Below are 17,091 nucleotides of genomic sequence, written 5' to 3'. Positions count from 1 at the left end.
CTGTAAATAACTTGTGGCCACATACACGTTGTCAACACATGCTGCAAATACAATATGTGATGTGTACGCACCGTGTAACATTATTAATGCTTGTTGTATTCAATTCTATTATTTCAGTGCTGTGTCTTTCTGAGTAGAGTCAGGTTAACAAATCCACTGCACTGCCAAAATAGGTTACTGTTACACACTGAATGAGCACAATTTCCATCCAGGTGCCAGATGAGTTTATTATACTGTAAATACAACAAAAAGACAGTCTGAGATGAATATTGGCTTTGCTTGCTGCTATCCTGACTGTCCTATGTTATGACTGGGCTAACTTGTCTCTACTGTAAGTGATAACAGCGCCAGTCACTACCTGCTGCTACTGCCATCTACTGGTGAAATGAATATCACAATATCACCATACAACTACTTAAGGTGAAAGCAGGTAAGTTTCTCCCCTGTTTAAAAAGGCACAAAGCGTTTTAAATAACAATAACCAGAAAAATAATGTTTGTGTGTTGGGGGGGGGGGTAAACTCCATAAACACCTATTACTGTACTACTAATGGTGGTTACACACTAATGGCATTTACCTGTCAAGTATTCTTCACACCATGTAAGGTTAAATACATTTAAACCCATAGTAGAAGTTAGTACTGCTCAACTGATACACAATACTAAGTCTTGTGGAGGGTAACCATTATTTTCCCTTCAAGATCCATAAACCAGTTCGCCTCACTACGATGAATTCTCTACTGTAACTAGACTCGATAACACTTCACAGACTTGCCAACATTTTACTCTAGTCTGTTACCACACTTTGGCTTGGATCTGGTGTCTATATTAACTTTAGCGTTGGTTTAGCTGTTTTTACTGACACTGAGAAGATTCTGTTGATTTTGGCTGCGGTTTGCCCCACTTACTCACTACTTATCCAATAATGGGTTGATCTGCAGTATTGGGGTCAGTGGATACTAAAATGGGGACTAGGAGTGTCTCTTCTGGAGTGTCACAGTTCAAATAAAACTCTATTTCTATCCATCCATCATATGGAATTTCACTCCCATTTGTGAGCCAATGCTACCAGTGGTTCTGTCCCCAAAAGCTCAGCAAGTGGCCTGAGAGTGCTGTGTGGGAGGTGTTATTTCTGCCAGTCATTGTTGATGAGACTTGCCTGAGCTCCAGTGTCCCATAGAGCCTCAACTAGTACATTGTCTAGGTGGCACTGGACTATGCATCTTCTCCCGATGAGACTGATGAGCTTGGTTTGGCGTTTTGAGGGCACATAGCCGGTAGGTGTGTCACTTCTGGGTTCGCTACTGTCTGGCTGTGGCGTGGTAAACAGAATGTCTGTGTGATCACTTGGTGGCTTTTGTGAAGGTGAGGGAGTGTTTTGCAGAGAAACAAAATTTACTTGGGACCTGGAGAATGGTGGCTCAGCAGTCCCCTCCCATTTCCCTGCGTCGATCTGCTTTGCCTACAGCCATGAGAAAAATCGCCTTCCTGCCCACAGTGATAGCAGTGTCTACATGTGTCATCGACTTAGCCTCTCTGCATACCTGGCATCCTCTTGCAGCTGGTGATGGCTGGGTGTCTGTATTTGGCCTTGACTTTGTTGCTTCTAATGTCTCATTGAGAATTTTCTTCATTTCAAGAACATCAGCCCTCAATAAGCTTAGCAGTCCTTGTTTTTTCTTTGTGGAGAGTACCCCCACCACTCCACCACCAGCTCTGTGTGTATCTTTACCATAGATGACTTGACTTTAATATTTCTCCTGAGCTCATTTTCTCACTCTAACTCCAAACTAGCAGCCTCATTTGTCTTTTCTATCAGAACCTCATCTGTAACTCTGGGGTTGCTAACGCCAGGTTCAGACTGGATGTCGAAGTGTCATGAAGCGCAGCCAGTTTCCTTTTCGGTGCCCATGTTAACCAATTGAATGTAAACATTAAACAGACCAGTCTCTAATGAGTGCAGGAATTTAAACTGTTTAAGTTTAAGTTTAAGTGCAGGAACTTAAACTTAAACTTAAACAGGAACTTAAGTCTGGGCTGAACTGTTCCCCTTCGTCCTCATCACCAGACTTCCAGAGCAGTTTCTCTCTGAGCTCTATTGCCCTGAATGAAAAGCCCTGAGCAGACTCTTTGGGGTCTTGGATTATGTTCATGAGTCCATGGAGCAAGTCAAATGATGAGTCCACTTTATAATGCCCTCTCAGTATGGTTCTTAATGTGGAGAGTGTGAGATCTTGCTTAAGCTTAAGCTTCCAGCAAGTCTTGAAGGTGAAGGCCAGGGCTTACTGCTTTAATCACTGTCTCAATGATTTCAGTCTCTGAGTAGCCCTTGTTAAGCCCAGTCTTGATCTGGTTGGTCAGGCTGGTGAAAGATAATTTGTTCTTCTGTCCAGCCTCCCCTATTTAACCCCAGATCCGGAAATCTTTTCTCAAAGTCACTTTGGTGCTGTGAGGGGTGCAGGCTGATTGACTTCCCTCTCTCGTACCACTGTCTTACTGCTAAACTTGGTCTACAAAGCTTCAGTCTTCACCTAGAACATGACATGCCTCTGCCTGAGCCTGCTGAAGCTGTGTATATTTCTGTTTCAGTCTCTCTTTCACTCGGCTCAGTTTGTTGTATAAGTACTTTGTGAATAGCATGTTCTTGTAATGACTGTATGAATACTTAGAAATCACTAATAAGCTGCTGGAAGACATGAGATTCCTCACTGTCTTCAGTCTCATCCAAACTGCTTTCTGCCAGCCAAATCAGGGCCTGCCTCTGAATCCCTCCCCTGCTGGTTCCCTGCGCTTGAGATGCTGACACACCTTGATGAGTTCTGGTTTCCCAAGGGTCCACAACACTGCACTGATCTCATCCTGGAGTTCCTCCATCTTTGTCTTGTGTTCGTCTCAATTTGTCATGGTTCATCTCTTGAGAGAGGACTCTCTGTTGTCCTAACAGTCCCAACTGGCTATCTCGCCAAATTATGTTACACATTGAATGAGGACAGTTTCCATCCAGGTGTCAGATGAGTTTATTATACTGTAAATACAACAAAAAGACAGTCTTGATGAATATCGACTTCCCTTGCTGCCATCCTGACTGTCCTACAATACGACTGGGCAAACTTATTCTACCGTACAGCACCAGTCACTAACATACCACTAACTGCCATCTACTGGTGAAAATGAATGTTGCCCTACAACTTTTTAAGGTGAAAGCATATGAGTTTTCCCCTGTTTAAAAGTGACCCAAAGCATTTTAAATAATAATAACCAGAAAATTATGTTAGAGAGGGGGACCAAGGTAATAACACAAACTAATACAATAAGAATTCTGCAAATAATCTTAGCACATTATCAATACAAACAGTACAGCTCTCTGTTAGTGTGTGTGTGTGTGTGTGTGTGTGTGTGTGTGTGTGTGTGTGTGTGTGTGTGTGTGTGTGTGTGTGTGTGTGTGTGTGTGTGTGTGTGTCTACGTGACTTTACAAAGCAGGGCGTGTCATTGTCACTTTCCTGCTGTTGTTTTACTGCTCGTGTTGTTTAAGGAAATTAGTTACGAGTAACAATAAGGTTAAGTAATATTCACGCTCACATGCTCAGACACACACTCTTCTCCAAGCCGTTAGTCATACTGTACACCATGTGGTGAGTGCTTTTCATCCAAGGCACTTAACTGTTCTGAGAGTGCATGGATTTTCAGTGTTGACGGCGTCAGCAGGAGTCACACAAGTAACCTTTGTTTTTTTCAGCTTCATGCCTACCTATAGACTTACAGTAGACATGATTAAACAACACCACAATACTCTGTTATAAAGGTACAGAACTTCACTGTCCTACTTGAATTGTGAAAAATACCAACTCAGTACGTAATAGATAGATCGATAGATACCATTCTTGTTTAAAAGTGCAGAAAATAAAGAACTGGGAACACTTAACGCTGTTGTGGTCGTCTTAGCAGCAGGCAGCAGTTTACATAGAAAAAGTGACAAAACAAAACTAAAAGGAGAGTGAATCTTGGATTTTCATTCATCAGGTCAAACTCCAAATAAATGCTATTGATGATCTGTGTCTGCTAGATGTTAAATACCCAACTGTTTGCAAACACATTTGCCATTATAGTCAAAGGTGATAATATGTAAGTGTTTACAGCTTTAAAAAACATTTGTGCAGAATAATTTAATACGAATAAGAATGAAAGCCCTGAATATAATGTACATAATATGTGAAGAATATAAGAATGTTGTGTTACAAAAATATGTAACATGTAACTAAATAATAATAGCATACAAGTGTAATGTACAGTATGTGCAAAGGTAGTTATGGTGCACAGTAAGATATCAATAACACACTGTGCATTAGTGGTATGTGCATAGTGGCATTAGAGTATTATCTGGGTGAATTTGGGTCCATTGCATGTGTGTGTATTCACCCAAATTTCAGCAAAGCCTCTTATACTTATCCCTGATCCAATCTAACAATCTACACCTTACTCTCCTACTGCATGATCATTTACCGCCTCTCTCCAGCTTTTCCGGCTCCTCGTGCAGCAGAAGCATTTCCGCAGATGCACATTGCTCATCAAGCTGAGCACATGTCTGAAGCGGCCACCTCAAGATTGGGACCACTATTCTGTAGAGGAGGGTGTCATCGGATTTGCAGATCTCTTTCAAGCTGGGGTGAAGTTGCAGTGAAAGAGACACTAATAATGAAAGGCAATCAAAATGGTTCATGTCATGGAGGATTAGTTTTAGAGAATGCTGCTTAGAAAAACCTGCTGATTCCCTTGATTTTTCCCCCCTCTGATTATCTTCAGAGAAGATAAATAATAAGATGTTATTATATCTGAGAAGTGTTGCCTGAAAGGTTGTGCTATCAAAATCAGTTGTTAATCAGTGAGTACGATCACATGAATGTGCATTTTCTTAATGATACAGTTAAATATGGAGCTGATATAATACAAATAAAGATAATAATAAATTTCCCTTGCAACATTTTATGTTGTCCTCATTCTTGTCCTTTTCCACTGGCTCGGTAAGATCAGCAGGAGGAGAACTATTTGTGTTGTGGATGAGGTTCATTTGACAGCCAGGTGTGTGTGTGTGTGTGTGTTAGTGTGTGTGTGTGTGTGTGTGTATGTGCACGCATTGGGAAGCCGTTAATATAGCTCCACCATTATGTAGATTAGCCCTATTCTCCTGAGTGCACCTTCACCATTTAGAGCTTTCAATCACTCCACTGCTTTATGGGAGTCAGGACAAACACACACACACACACACACACAGTTTCTGTACATACGCACTTTCAATCATTGTTTTTTATGGACATCATATACACACATAAAACCACATCATAGTCAACAACAGTGCATCTTGTCATCATATAACTAAACACACACACACAGTCCAAGGTTATTTGCTGTATCCTCATCAGATTCCAGGTCCATGCTAATTATGTTTCACTGCACTGTAGTTATTCATGCTGCCTCACTCTGTGTGTGAGTGCGTGTGTGCGTTGAGTGTAAAAGGGCAATTGAGTAAGTGATCACAGGGTGCGTTTGTGTGTTGATTGCATTTGAGCAGCAACAACAGTCCCCGTTTTAATCACCAACGTGGGATCAATACTCTATTCAGCTGAACTGCAGCAGTCTGAAGCACTCTGTGTCTGTATGTGTGTGTGTGTGTGTGTTAAAAAGGTGATCTAGATCACTGAGTCCACAGCAGATGAGGACAGACAGACTTTGAGGAGAAGTCGCTTTGAACCAGCCTATTTTCAGGCATGTGTTTGTACTTTCCTGCTGGCTTGTGTGTTTTCTTAAGTGTGTTTGTGCATGTAAGGACCTGCTCTCCTACCTGTGTGTGTGTGTGTGTGTGTGTGTGTGTGTGTGTGTGTGTGGGTGTGTGTGTGTGTGCACGCGCACGTGTGCCTGCGTGTGAGTGTGTGTGTGTTCATGTGAGCTAGATCCATTGCAGACACAGTAGAGAATAGATAATATGAACTGATTATCTTTCTGTGTATCTTGCTGCTATTGGCCAACACTGGTCAATACAGACGGAGGTTCTGCTGTACTGGAATAACCTTCCACCATGTTTACAAAACAGGTGGTCCCAGAGTTTACTGAGATAATACAGCATTTTATATTTGAGCACAAGAATCAAGTATCAACCTCTGACATTAGCTGCCTCTGTGAAATCTACCTCTCTGTACTTCTACCTCCTCAAGCACTGTTCAAACCGACAGAAATGTTTTTTAAAATCTACATTCATTCAGATTTGTGAACTTGCAAGCATATACAGAATCTATCAGTGACATTGTTGTACATGGTAAATTATGTTAAAATATATATATTGTTTTTTAAATATGTATAAGATGTTTAATGAAGACACTGATCAAATGTAATTCTGTTTCAGTGGTTCATTTTTTAAAATTTTCAAAGATCCATCATTTATTTCAGGCAATTTCAGCCTCCAGTAGCTAAACACGGCACAACAGTACCTTGTTTTGATTGTTTTTCCAAACAATGAAGTGTATTTTCCCACTCAGTATCTCCAGCATTTGAACCGAAGCAGCTCACTTCATTTGAATTAGAGTGGTTGCTTTTTTTCAGCCGGCTGTAATCCAACACCGAGACTGTTTACCTGTGATAGCTTCAAATATATTCAGTTGATACCCTTTTAAGTGATCTACATTCATAAGATGTCCTTTTAACATCACCGTTTTGGAAACCATCATGCAGGACAGTGTTCTTATCTTGAGCTACATTATGAACACTCAAATACCCAAATCATATGAATTACCTGTGTTGGTTTGATCCCACTGCTCTAGAAATATGCGTGTGGCAGCTTGCAACCCTATTCTTAGTGAATGACTGGTTTGTGGTTTGTTGTCAGTCAGGCTGCAACTAACAATTTTTTTCATTATCAGTTAATCTGTCGATTATTTGCTTGATTAATTGATTACTTGTTTGGTGTATAAAATGTCAGAAAATGGTGAAAATGTTAATTATTTCCCAAAGCCCAAGATGCAACCCAAAGATATTTAGTTTTCCATCATAGAAGACTAAAGAAACCAGAAAATATTCACATTTAAGAAACTGTAACTAGAGAATTTAAGCATTTTTTCGTAAAAAATGACTCAAAGCGATTAATTGATTATCAAAATAGTTGGCAATTAATTTTCAACTTGTCAAGTTGATCAACTAATCGATTAATTGACTAATTGTTGAAGCTCTAGCTGTCAGATTGACATACTACATTAGACAGTCCTATTCAACCTGTTGTACAGCTCCATGCTAAATGTCCCGTCACTGCTGATGTCACCTCTGAGAGGCAGCTGTCAGCGGCATGCAGGGACACTTCCTGCAGCAGATGAGACCCTGTGTGATGAATATGTCTGCTGATTAAATGTATAGAGCTGTATAGGTGGAAGATCGTCTCTAAATTTTTTAAATCTTTCATGTATTATGAATATGTTTTGTCTGTGTGGCTGGTTGTTACAGAATTTATTTTCCAGGAATTTATTGTGGTCTATTATGAATTTGTATACTAAATCTGAAAAACGGATTATATTAAATGCTCCTTGCAGTGCAAACATTGTAGTTCAGTTGTTGGTAGGAGATGAGATGCAAATTGCAATGCGATAATTTGCATGACCACAAGAGGTTGTGTGTCAGGAAAATGGGTTGGGAAATTGGGTGAAAATCTGCTCAAAAAAAAAAAAAAAAAAAGAAAAAAGAAAAGCTGAGTCCTCTTCCAAATACCTAAACATATGCACAAAGGGCTGATAATGGCACTGCTTCCTTTGAGGTCAAAGTGGGTCCACATTGTACCTGTAGTATAATGTGTGTGTATGTGTATCCTGCTGGCGTACACACTGACAATAGGAAATTGAAATGCGGGGAGGGTTGAGGGAGGCAGTAAGACCCAGAGGAAGAGCAGAAAGAGAGAGAGAGAGAGAGAGAGAGAGAGAGAGAGGAGGAGGAGGGACTGTGTTCACTCTCCGGCTCTATGCGTTGCAGCTTGTGGTGATAGCGCGCCAGTGTGTGTCTCAGCCTAGCCGGTGCGAGTGTGTGCATCGGTGCGTTGCTGTGTGTGCAAATGTGTGTGTGACTCCAGCGCTCTCTCTGCGTACGACAGGTGGAGATGACATGACTGCGCTCGAGAGGAAGAAAGGGAAGGACCTGTAAGGGCTTCACACACATACACAGACACAGACACACACACACACACACACACACACACACGTAAACACACACACACCTTTTCCCCTACATTCCCTCACGCACACCTTTGAATTCCAGCACTCCTCAGTTCAGGGAAAAGATAAGTTGGTGTGTGTGTGAATGCTCTTTTTTCAGCAGCTTATCACCCAGACTGTAACAGCTGACTCCATGTGTGCACAGGAGACAAATCACACACACGACCTGACTGTTGTTTTTGATGCCTGCAGACGCGGTCAGCAAGTGTTTCTGCGTCCCGAGGAGAGTTCAGCTCCAGCCCTGACGACCAGACAGTCCACCACGCTGTCCGAACAGCTCCAGGTAGGATCCACGTTCTCTTCTCTTCTCTTCTCTTCTCTTCTCTTCTCTTCTCTTCTCTTCTCTTCTCTTCTCTTCTCTTCTCTTCTCTTCTCTTCTCTTCTCTTCTCTTCTCTGCTCTTCTCTTCTCTTCTTTTCTCTTCTCTTCTCTCCACACTGTCTGAAAAACAGGATGCTATAAGCCTCACACCCTCTGCCCTCTTCTCTCTCCCCTCTTCCTTTCTTTTTTTGTCATCCTCTTCCTTTTGTCCAGTCTATAACAACTACAGGTAGACTGTGATAGGTTCTAGTTTATCTCTACCTTCCAGGTTTTTCCTTTATGACATCAGTTTCAAACATTTTGAGGAGGAATTTTCTTCTGAGCGCCTCCTGTCTTGTTTGCTGTCTGTCTTTCCTTCTCTGCCACACTTTCAGACACACACTTCTGTCTTCTTCTCTTGTTATTTGCTCAACGTTCTTGTTTTTGGGAACAATGAACTTTTGTCTAGAGGAGGTAAGTTTCAATTCCTGTTTCTGCAGCTTTCTGTCTTTCTCTGTTGATTGAGTCTGTGAGATACTTGCCTGGGGATTCTGTATGTGTGTGTATGTGTGTGTGTGTGTGTGCGCGCGCACGTGTGTGTGTGTGTGTGTGTGTGTGTGTGCGCACACGTGTGTGTGTGTGTGTGTATGTGTGTGTGTATGTGTCTGCACGTGTGTGGGAGCTCAGACAAAAGACGGAAAGATAAAACATAAAATAGCCATAAACATGAAAGGGAGGAAATTAAAGACAGTGACATTTTTATTTGAATGGCAGATGAGAGCTTGTGCACAATCATCTCTTATTTGCGTGTTAAATACTTGACTGTGTGTATGTATGTGTGTGTTTTAGGCTTCTATGTATTAGACTTCTAGCAGTAAGCCTCATTTGGTCTTTTTTCCCCAACATATTTTGTGTTTGTAAGATTTGAGACATAGAAGCAAATACCTAAAATTTAAAATTGCCTCTCTCTCGTATCCCCACACGTGCCATCAAGCAGGATCAGTTTGAGTGTGTGTGTGTGTGTGTTAGTGTGTGTGTGTGTGTGTGTGTGTGTGTGTGTGTGTGTGTTTCTGTGCACAGAGTGAGTACAAGAGTGTGTTTTTGCATAACAAAATAGAAAAAAAAAATGTTTGATTTGCAGCCAGTGTCGACATGTTCTGCTCAGATCCAATTACCTAAACGGATGTACGCACACACTGACATTGACACCCCCCACTCCCCAACCAACACACACACACACATACACACAAACTCACACACATACAAATATATTGCCATTCATACATGAAAAAGATAATTAACCTCACAAACTATGGCTCAAAAATCTGGCTGAAAATAAATACTTGGTAATATACTGTACATATACATAAATGTACAGTATACGGTACTGTAATTGTGTATTTTACTCTCCATATGTGTGTGTGTGTGCATGTGTTTTTTTTTTTGTGTATCTCAATTTATCAACACAACTCCATCACATGAATTTCAAATGTAATAATTAGTTTTTTGTGTGTTTAACTGCGATGCTGGATTTGTTTTATTCAATCAACCTCTAGTTATACAGGCCAGTGTGTGTCTGTGTGTATTTCTACATATTTGTGTGTGTGTTTGTGTGTGTGTGTGTGTGTGTGTGTGTGTGTGTGTGTGTGTGTAATGCTTCTACCTGTCTCTGGTTCTGAGTCAGCTTTCTACATACGCATTTCTGCAGTCAGGTTATGTTGCTGAAAGTCTTGTCCAGCTGCATTCCTCTCGTACATCCTGTGTGTTTATGTAAATGGTTCGTTGCCGATGGCTCATTGCTGAAGTGACACCAATACTGTAAAGTCTGTGATTTGGCTGCTGCTGAGCATGCAGCATGTGCAGCGCCACCTGCAGGATCTGTCTGAAAGAATAATGTTGTGTAGGTCTCAAAGGTGTGTTTGGAGGGAGAGGTTTGCAGTTTTGCCTCTTTGGTTGCACAAAATGGTTTTTGGTGATGTCATGACTCTTATCCTCTGATTCAACAGATTTTGACAAAATGTTAGTTATGCACATATGCTTAGTTGTTTCTTTGCACAGTCATGTATGTGGGAAATTTTGTGAACTCTTGCATTTATATATTCTCCATAGTATTTAGGAGTGTGTCTGCTATATGCATGTATGTGTATGCGGTCATTTGATTGTGTGTGTGAACCAATAAGGCAGTAAAAGCAGCAGGTTAATCTCTTCTCAGTCTGCAGCAGAACAGATGTGAGGATTAATTTGTCAGGGAATCGGGGTGGTGCTTACATGCTTGTGTGTTTGTGGGAGAGAGACCGTCTAGCTCCACCAAAATTCAATAGAATAAATGTGTTATACAGATTTCATAAACTCTGCTCTTCAGAGTGTCAATACGAATGTAGTTTTTGTTTCATAACTGTCATCATTAACACATTCTGTGCTTCAGCATTGAGATTTTACTAATGTATTTGATGTGTGTGCGTCTGTACAGTTTGTGTGAGTATTCACAAGTGTGTTCACCTTTTTTTTTTTAATCAGAAGCTATACTTGGGGACAGGTGTGTGTCCTCGGAACTCCCCTAAAAACTTGGTATTTCTTGCCTTACGTCCTGTATCACAGAGCGTTGTGTGTCTGATGTTCGTTCTCATGGCTCTCATTGGGTTGTCTCGTCATTTTTTTGGATAAGCAAGCAAAACCTAAAAAGTTGTTTATTAATCTAATCTGTGCCTGAACCCCAAGATTAAATATACAGGAGACCTCGCTCCTAATTGTAACTTCAGAGATGATTTTTTATTTTTTTGTGAACACAGATTTACGAAGATACACTTAGATTTGTGCTCCTTATACTGCTGCAACCACGACTAGACTTCCCTGCAGATTTTCAAATAACTTTTACCTGACTGTTGATAAACTCTTAAATTAACCATCATAACATTATACTGGAAAATATGTACAACTAAATAGTGCTAAAATATAGTGACATTTAGATGGACTAAATTATGTCAAAAATCTACTCAGATGAGGAATCTGTATTCTGATATCAATGTAGTATCTTGAAGCAGACTTTCCACATATATAGGTGTGAGGCCAAATATACAAATGATAGGAAAACATGAATAGTATATTCTGTATCCCTTCATACTTGACATGCATCAAATAAACTGATCTCATATTGTATGCATGTATTATTCAGTCTAGTTTTCCAAGCTTTAGAAATAAAACATTTCGCCACTCAGTCCAAGTTCTCATTTTCAACAAACCAAAATCATTCAGGATTTTTGCTCTGCATTCTTACAAAGGCGCACGCAGGTTATCATATAGAGTAGCCTACAATAAAAATAAGTGCAATTTATTTCCATCATGTCCCAGGTCACAGACCAAATACACTCGACCTTCCTCACTTATTGCCAGGGGTAGGATACCTCTTGTCAGGGGTTCCACACCAAAAGGTTTCTGTTCTATCTATTTGAGGGTCCTTAACATGGAAAAGTTTGGGAACTCCTCACCAAACTACGTTTCAGTCGGTGCAATCACCAGAGGCAGTGCATGTTGCAACTCCTTGGGTCTCATAATTTGGATATATTAGTGTTTGTCATGACATGTCATTAACAGTAACTGAGGGCCCTATCTTACATCAAGATGCTCAGTCCATACAGGCTTACAAGGCACACACAAGAATTATTTCCATGTATGCAGATGCAAGACCAAATATACAGATTATAGGTATAGTTTAATAGAATATTATGTATACATTCATATATGACATACATCTGCAATAACCTATATTGAATGTATGTATTATTCAGTGTAGTTTGTCTGATACCCCCCACCCCCCCAAGACCCCCCATATTTCACACCCTGCTTTTATGAAGATTTCACTTTGTGTGTGTGTAAGCTCATGCATGTTTCTCTCTCATGCTGCTTCTGCATTTCACTCATTTGTGAGACAAAACAAAAATACAATCCATTCACTGACTAAAAAAACAGGAAGGCAAAAAGGCAGGTGGAATGTCTCCAATCATAAAGGTGAATTCACATTTTTATAGGCATTTCGTCTTTTTCTTGGCACAATGTTTTAGTAACAACAATCCACTACAGATTTTATGTTGACAGATGTATGATCAACCTGACATACATTTCAGCACATTTTAGATAGGATCAGATTCACATCCTTGGGCTGCAAGACAAGAGAGGAAACATCTGTGTAACACAAAGTTAGCTTTTTAACAGTTCACTAAGGTTAGCTAGCCATTAAATTTCATCCAATATTTTCATGGCGCATGATATGGGGCACATGTTATGACATTCTGAAGTAAGCATGACTGGATAGTGCAAATTAAAAGTAGTATTTGTACAAAACTAACATAACTCACCCTCCATCGTGGAAAACTCATGAACGTGCACTCAGAGCACGGGCTGAGATGGTCACAGAGCTCACCAAAGCGTATATTGAGGTGAAAAAAGGCCATTTGAACTGAACAAACAAATGTACGCAATTATTTCTGCGTGTATGTGTGCGAGTCTGTGTGTCCAAGGGCTCCATACAGTCGCGCCCCAGATAGATTGGCCTTAATGATGTGAAAGTGTTTCTATTGGACAGAGTAGCTTTAATCTACCTACCACTTTGAAATGTTATAATTTTCAGTTTGGGGACAGAAAGGAGGCTCTGTATTCTTACATCACTGCTGGAGGAGAATGAAAAGCAAACTTCCTCAGGGGTATAAAAAGGTAGTACATTATGATGACTGTTGCATTAGTTGCACTGTGCATGTGTTGGCAAGCCCACGTGTGCATGCCCGTCCTTGTGATGGAATTGTTATTCTGATCTGATCACAAAGATTTGCTTTTATGATGCCAGATCACAGTTTTACCTCTTGTTCTGGTACACTCATAACGCTTCAGATGAAGCAATTCATTCCTTGCTCTTATACTGTGTTTCCACCTCTTTCTCTTGTGATTGCATTCAAAGCTGTACATGTTTACCTTGTATCCTTTGATGTAGTCTGATATACTGCAGGTGAGCAAGTAGGTGTTCATTGTCTCGCTCAAGGGCAAAACAACAGGGCATGCAGCTGAGATAGTGATGTAGTCTCTGACAGACTTCTTAGGAAAATTAAATACGAGCCAAAAACATATTTTCTCCTCCATATATTTTACACCATTTGAGTTCAACCCATCAACTCACATAAAGAAACTAATAATTGTATACATGTAAATGTAAAACTACATGTAAATATATATTTTTGGCTCCAGGGAAAGCTAAATTAAAAACCAACAAAAACCAATACCAGGTAGAAATCAATTAATTCCCCCATAACTGAATCTATCACAGTGAGAGTTCAACACCATAAACTAGTGAAGCTCCCCCTTCATGACCAAGCCAATATCCCACATTGTCAATTTGAAGAAATCCAAAGATTTTGCCCTCCAGATCTGACGGTGGTCATTTCAGCTTCATATGAGACAGTCCATGTGTATTTCTTCTTGTGCGCTCTGCTTTTATTGCTAATGTGAGTACCAGCAGTCTGCTGTACAGCAGTAAACAGCAAATACAGAGCTTGATAAAGCTCATGCAGCAGTGGAGCCCATTGTCAGTGAGCAATGTACACTTAAGATTGAAACTAATTATATCCAATGGCAGCAGCAGACTAGTGTACTATGTAGGTAGTCCAAATGGTTGAGCAGCCATAACAGGGAGAATGAGTTGTAACTCATTTTGCACCACCAGATAACCGCTGTATGATGATCCTCAAATTCAGCAAGAGCAGTGTTTCTGTTAAATATCCAGTGTCACTAAATGTACTGAGACACTGCAGCAACAATATGTTGAAAACCTGGGTTTTTCATATAGGTGACACCTCAGTTATACCTCGTACCAAAAACATATCAATGGTTTACATTTAGAACAAATGCAGTGAAGCTGTAGGCAAAGATTTCATGCTTTTAACATGAAAACATACATAGCTCTGGTGAGCATACATAATTAAGTAGAGTAGCAGGAAAGAAGACAGGCAAACATAAACATAACAGTAACATCATTTACAATTTACAAGTGAAACATGAACCATGTCTGTATGAAGATGATAGATATTCAGTTCTCCTTGTTTAAAGGATAGCTTTACAGTTTTTCAAGTCTGTCTTAAAACAATAGTCAGGGGAAACTGAAACAAGTTTTGCTTGCAGTAATCATTCATCCTGTTCATACTGGTCACTAAAAGAGCCCTTCTTAAAGGCTTTTCAATATAAGTGATGGGGGACAAAATCCACTGTCCTTGTTTTGTGCAAAAATATATTACATCATCCGAATATGAGGCTTAAGCAGTCCAAATTAGTCAAATCAAGTGGATATCTTCTAAAGTTACAGCCTTTTTAGTACAAATTCCCTTCTTTTTGTTACTATACTTCCACCACAACTCAGCAGGGAAACACAAATTTTATACTACAAAAACAAATGGTCAGCATGAACAGATGGAAAACCTTTTTTAATGTTCATATGTGCACCTGACTAATGTTTTAAGACAGACATGAAAAATGCAGTATCCTTTAACCTGTTGGATCTACAGTGTTGTGGTTGTATAGAGCTCTAAAAACACCTATCACTATCACCACGTGTGAACTCCCCCTCTTGGTTTTTATTGCATTGATCACCGGTGGCTTGAATTAAACTCTTGGGAGCAGGATCCATATGGTTCCACAATTCCTAACACCATTCTTCAATTACAAACGTTAAGGGACTCGATGATAACAGGTAAGGCGTCACACGCCTGAGTAGTAGCTGCAGCAGTGAAGAATGTGCAGTGAGTTGACAGCTTAAATCGATCGCCCAGTTGGTGAGCTTGGTTGTTGCATCAGCTGATCCAGAGCACAGCCCATTTTGAGCAGTGTGTGTGAGTTGGTTTGCAGACTTTGCTTCATTTCCTGCGTTTGACCTGAAAAAGTACAGTATTACTCTATGGACATATATGATGCCATGGTTTCACCTGTAAAACATGACATCTGAAGTGCAAGCAATTGATTTATGTTTCTTTGCATGAGTTTGTGCAGTTAAAGCTTTATGATTATGATCACAAGTAGGTAAATGCAAAGAAATGCAATTTGCCATTCTCAAATTCTAAGAAATTGTTAACATATTAGATATCTATATAGTCGTTTTAATTCAGGGGTCGCTCATTTGGTCCTCCATTTGATCCTGGTGAGTACCGAGCAGACATTGCAGTAAAATAGCACCACCTGTTGCGATGTATGATAAAAAACAAACCCTCACCAATGCAGCAAAAACACTGACTGGTGCTAATTCCAAGGGACAGACAGAAGAAACAGACAGAGGGATGGAGATCCGACAGTAAACATGATGAATCATTAATAATGTGTTGAATAAAAGACCACAAAAGTCAGTAGATATCAACCCTTATGTGCATCTTTTTTTCTGAAACCTAGCTCTCCTTTCTTGCAGTTTTCACCAAGTAGATTATTGCAACAGTTCACTAGCTTGAAGCAGGTGCAGCCTAATTTATATATCCCACTGTAAAACAAGACTAAAATCTCTTTATAATCTTTATTTTGCTGCAACTGTCTTCCTGCAAGATCACATCATTCAGGTTTTTCACTGTGTTAGAGTCAAAACATTTCTGCTGGTTTGGCTTGTTTTACGTACCACTGCAGCTCTGGTTGTGGTATATTAATTTTTAATTGCCCTCATTGTGCAACTTTGTACAGTGAATGTGACTTAATTGTTAAGTCTTCAGTGATTTTTATACCAATATATATACTAATACACATTTAGTCATGGAAACCTTATATCAGCACATCTTTACCGTCTGAAACCCAACAAAGAATGTTTAAAATGAGAAATAGTAAAATTTAATCACAAAGGTTAGATATTAAAGATCTATTCTGATTTACATAACAATAAAACAAAACATCTTTCGGCTCTTGATCTCTAGTCAGTCTGGAAATGTTGAAAGCATCCAAATTCTGTTGTTTCATGCCGGCTGTTTTGAACCTTTTTAAATAATAAAAAGCATTAATTCTTTGTACCTGCTGCAGACTTCACGGCATATTGGACTAAAGCTGTTTTGTTTATGTGATCCGTTCTCTCACTGCAGTGGCATTTGTCCTGTTGCAGGGCTCACTGTGCCTGAAGGATGCAAATCCAAACACAGGGGAGAGACTGTCTTACATTACCAGGGCACAGCGGTGTGGTATTATATGCTGTAGGGTTCAAAGTGATGAGAAGAAATTTACACAAGCAGCGACCACTGGCTTCACCTGCCATGGTACTTTGAATCTCATATTCTGATAAATGACCACCGACACAAGGGCACCTTCACTTCACAACACCCCTCTGAGAGCCGCTGTACGTGTGTGTATGCATGTATAAGGGTTAGTGTTTTTGCTTTGATAAATGGACTGTATGCAGTGCAGCTGAATTTTATCTCAAGTGGATCCCTGCAGGGTATCGAGTAAGCTCTTCCTCTCTCTCCTTGCGTGTGTGTGTTTGCATGCACATCTCTGCACTTCTCTGCATGTATCTATATGCAGGTAAATATACAGTGTGGTTGTATATTTGCTGG

At 40.0% G+C, this 17,091-nt stretch overlaps 1 protein-coding gene across 2 annotated transcripts in view; it reads left to right on the top strand.

Annotated features, from left to right (window-relative positions):
• Positions 1 to 17,091, top strand: part of LOC137185950 (cGMP-dependent 3',5'-cyclic phosphodiesterase) — a 168,881-nt gene that overhangs the window by 51,833 nt on the left and 99,957 nt on the right. The window contains exons 1-2 of one of the 2 annotated variants that reach the window (XM_067594513.1): positions 7,978 to 8,165; positions 8,433 to 8,523. In XM_067594513.1, the coding sequence (XP_067450614.1) occupies positions 8,131 to 8,165; positions 8,433 to 8,523 (126 nt within the window). In that variant the 5' untranslated portion in view covers positions 7,978 to 8,130. Of the gene's footprint in view, positions 1 to 7,977; positions 8,166 to 8,432; positions 8,524 to 17,091 lie in introns of those variants that run through there. The other variant, XM_067594512.1, reaches the window with a different exon arrangement.

This window comes from Thunnus thynnus, chromosome 7 (genome assembly GCF_963924715.1).
Source record: "Thunnus thynnus chromosome 7, fThuThy2.1, whole genome shotgun sequence".
In the NCBI taxonomy this organism is placed as follows: domain Eukaryota; kingdom Metazoa; phylum Chordata; class Actinopteri; order Scombriformes; family Scombridae; genus Thunnus; species Thunnus thynnus.
The sequence above is the reverse complement of the archived record's forward strand: the minus strand, read 5'-3'. Positions and strand labels throughout refer to the sequence as shown.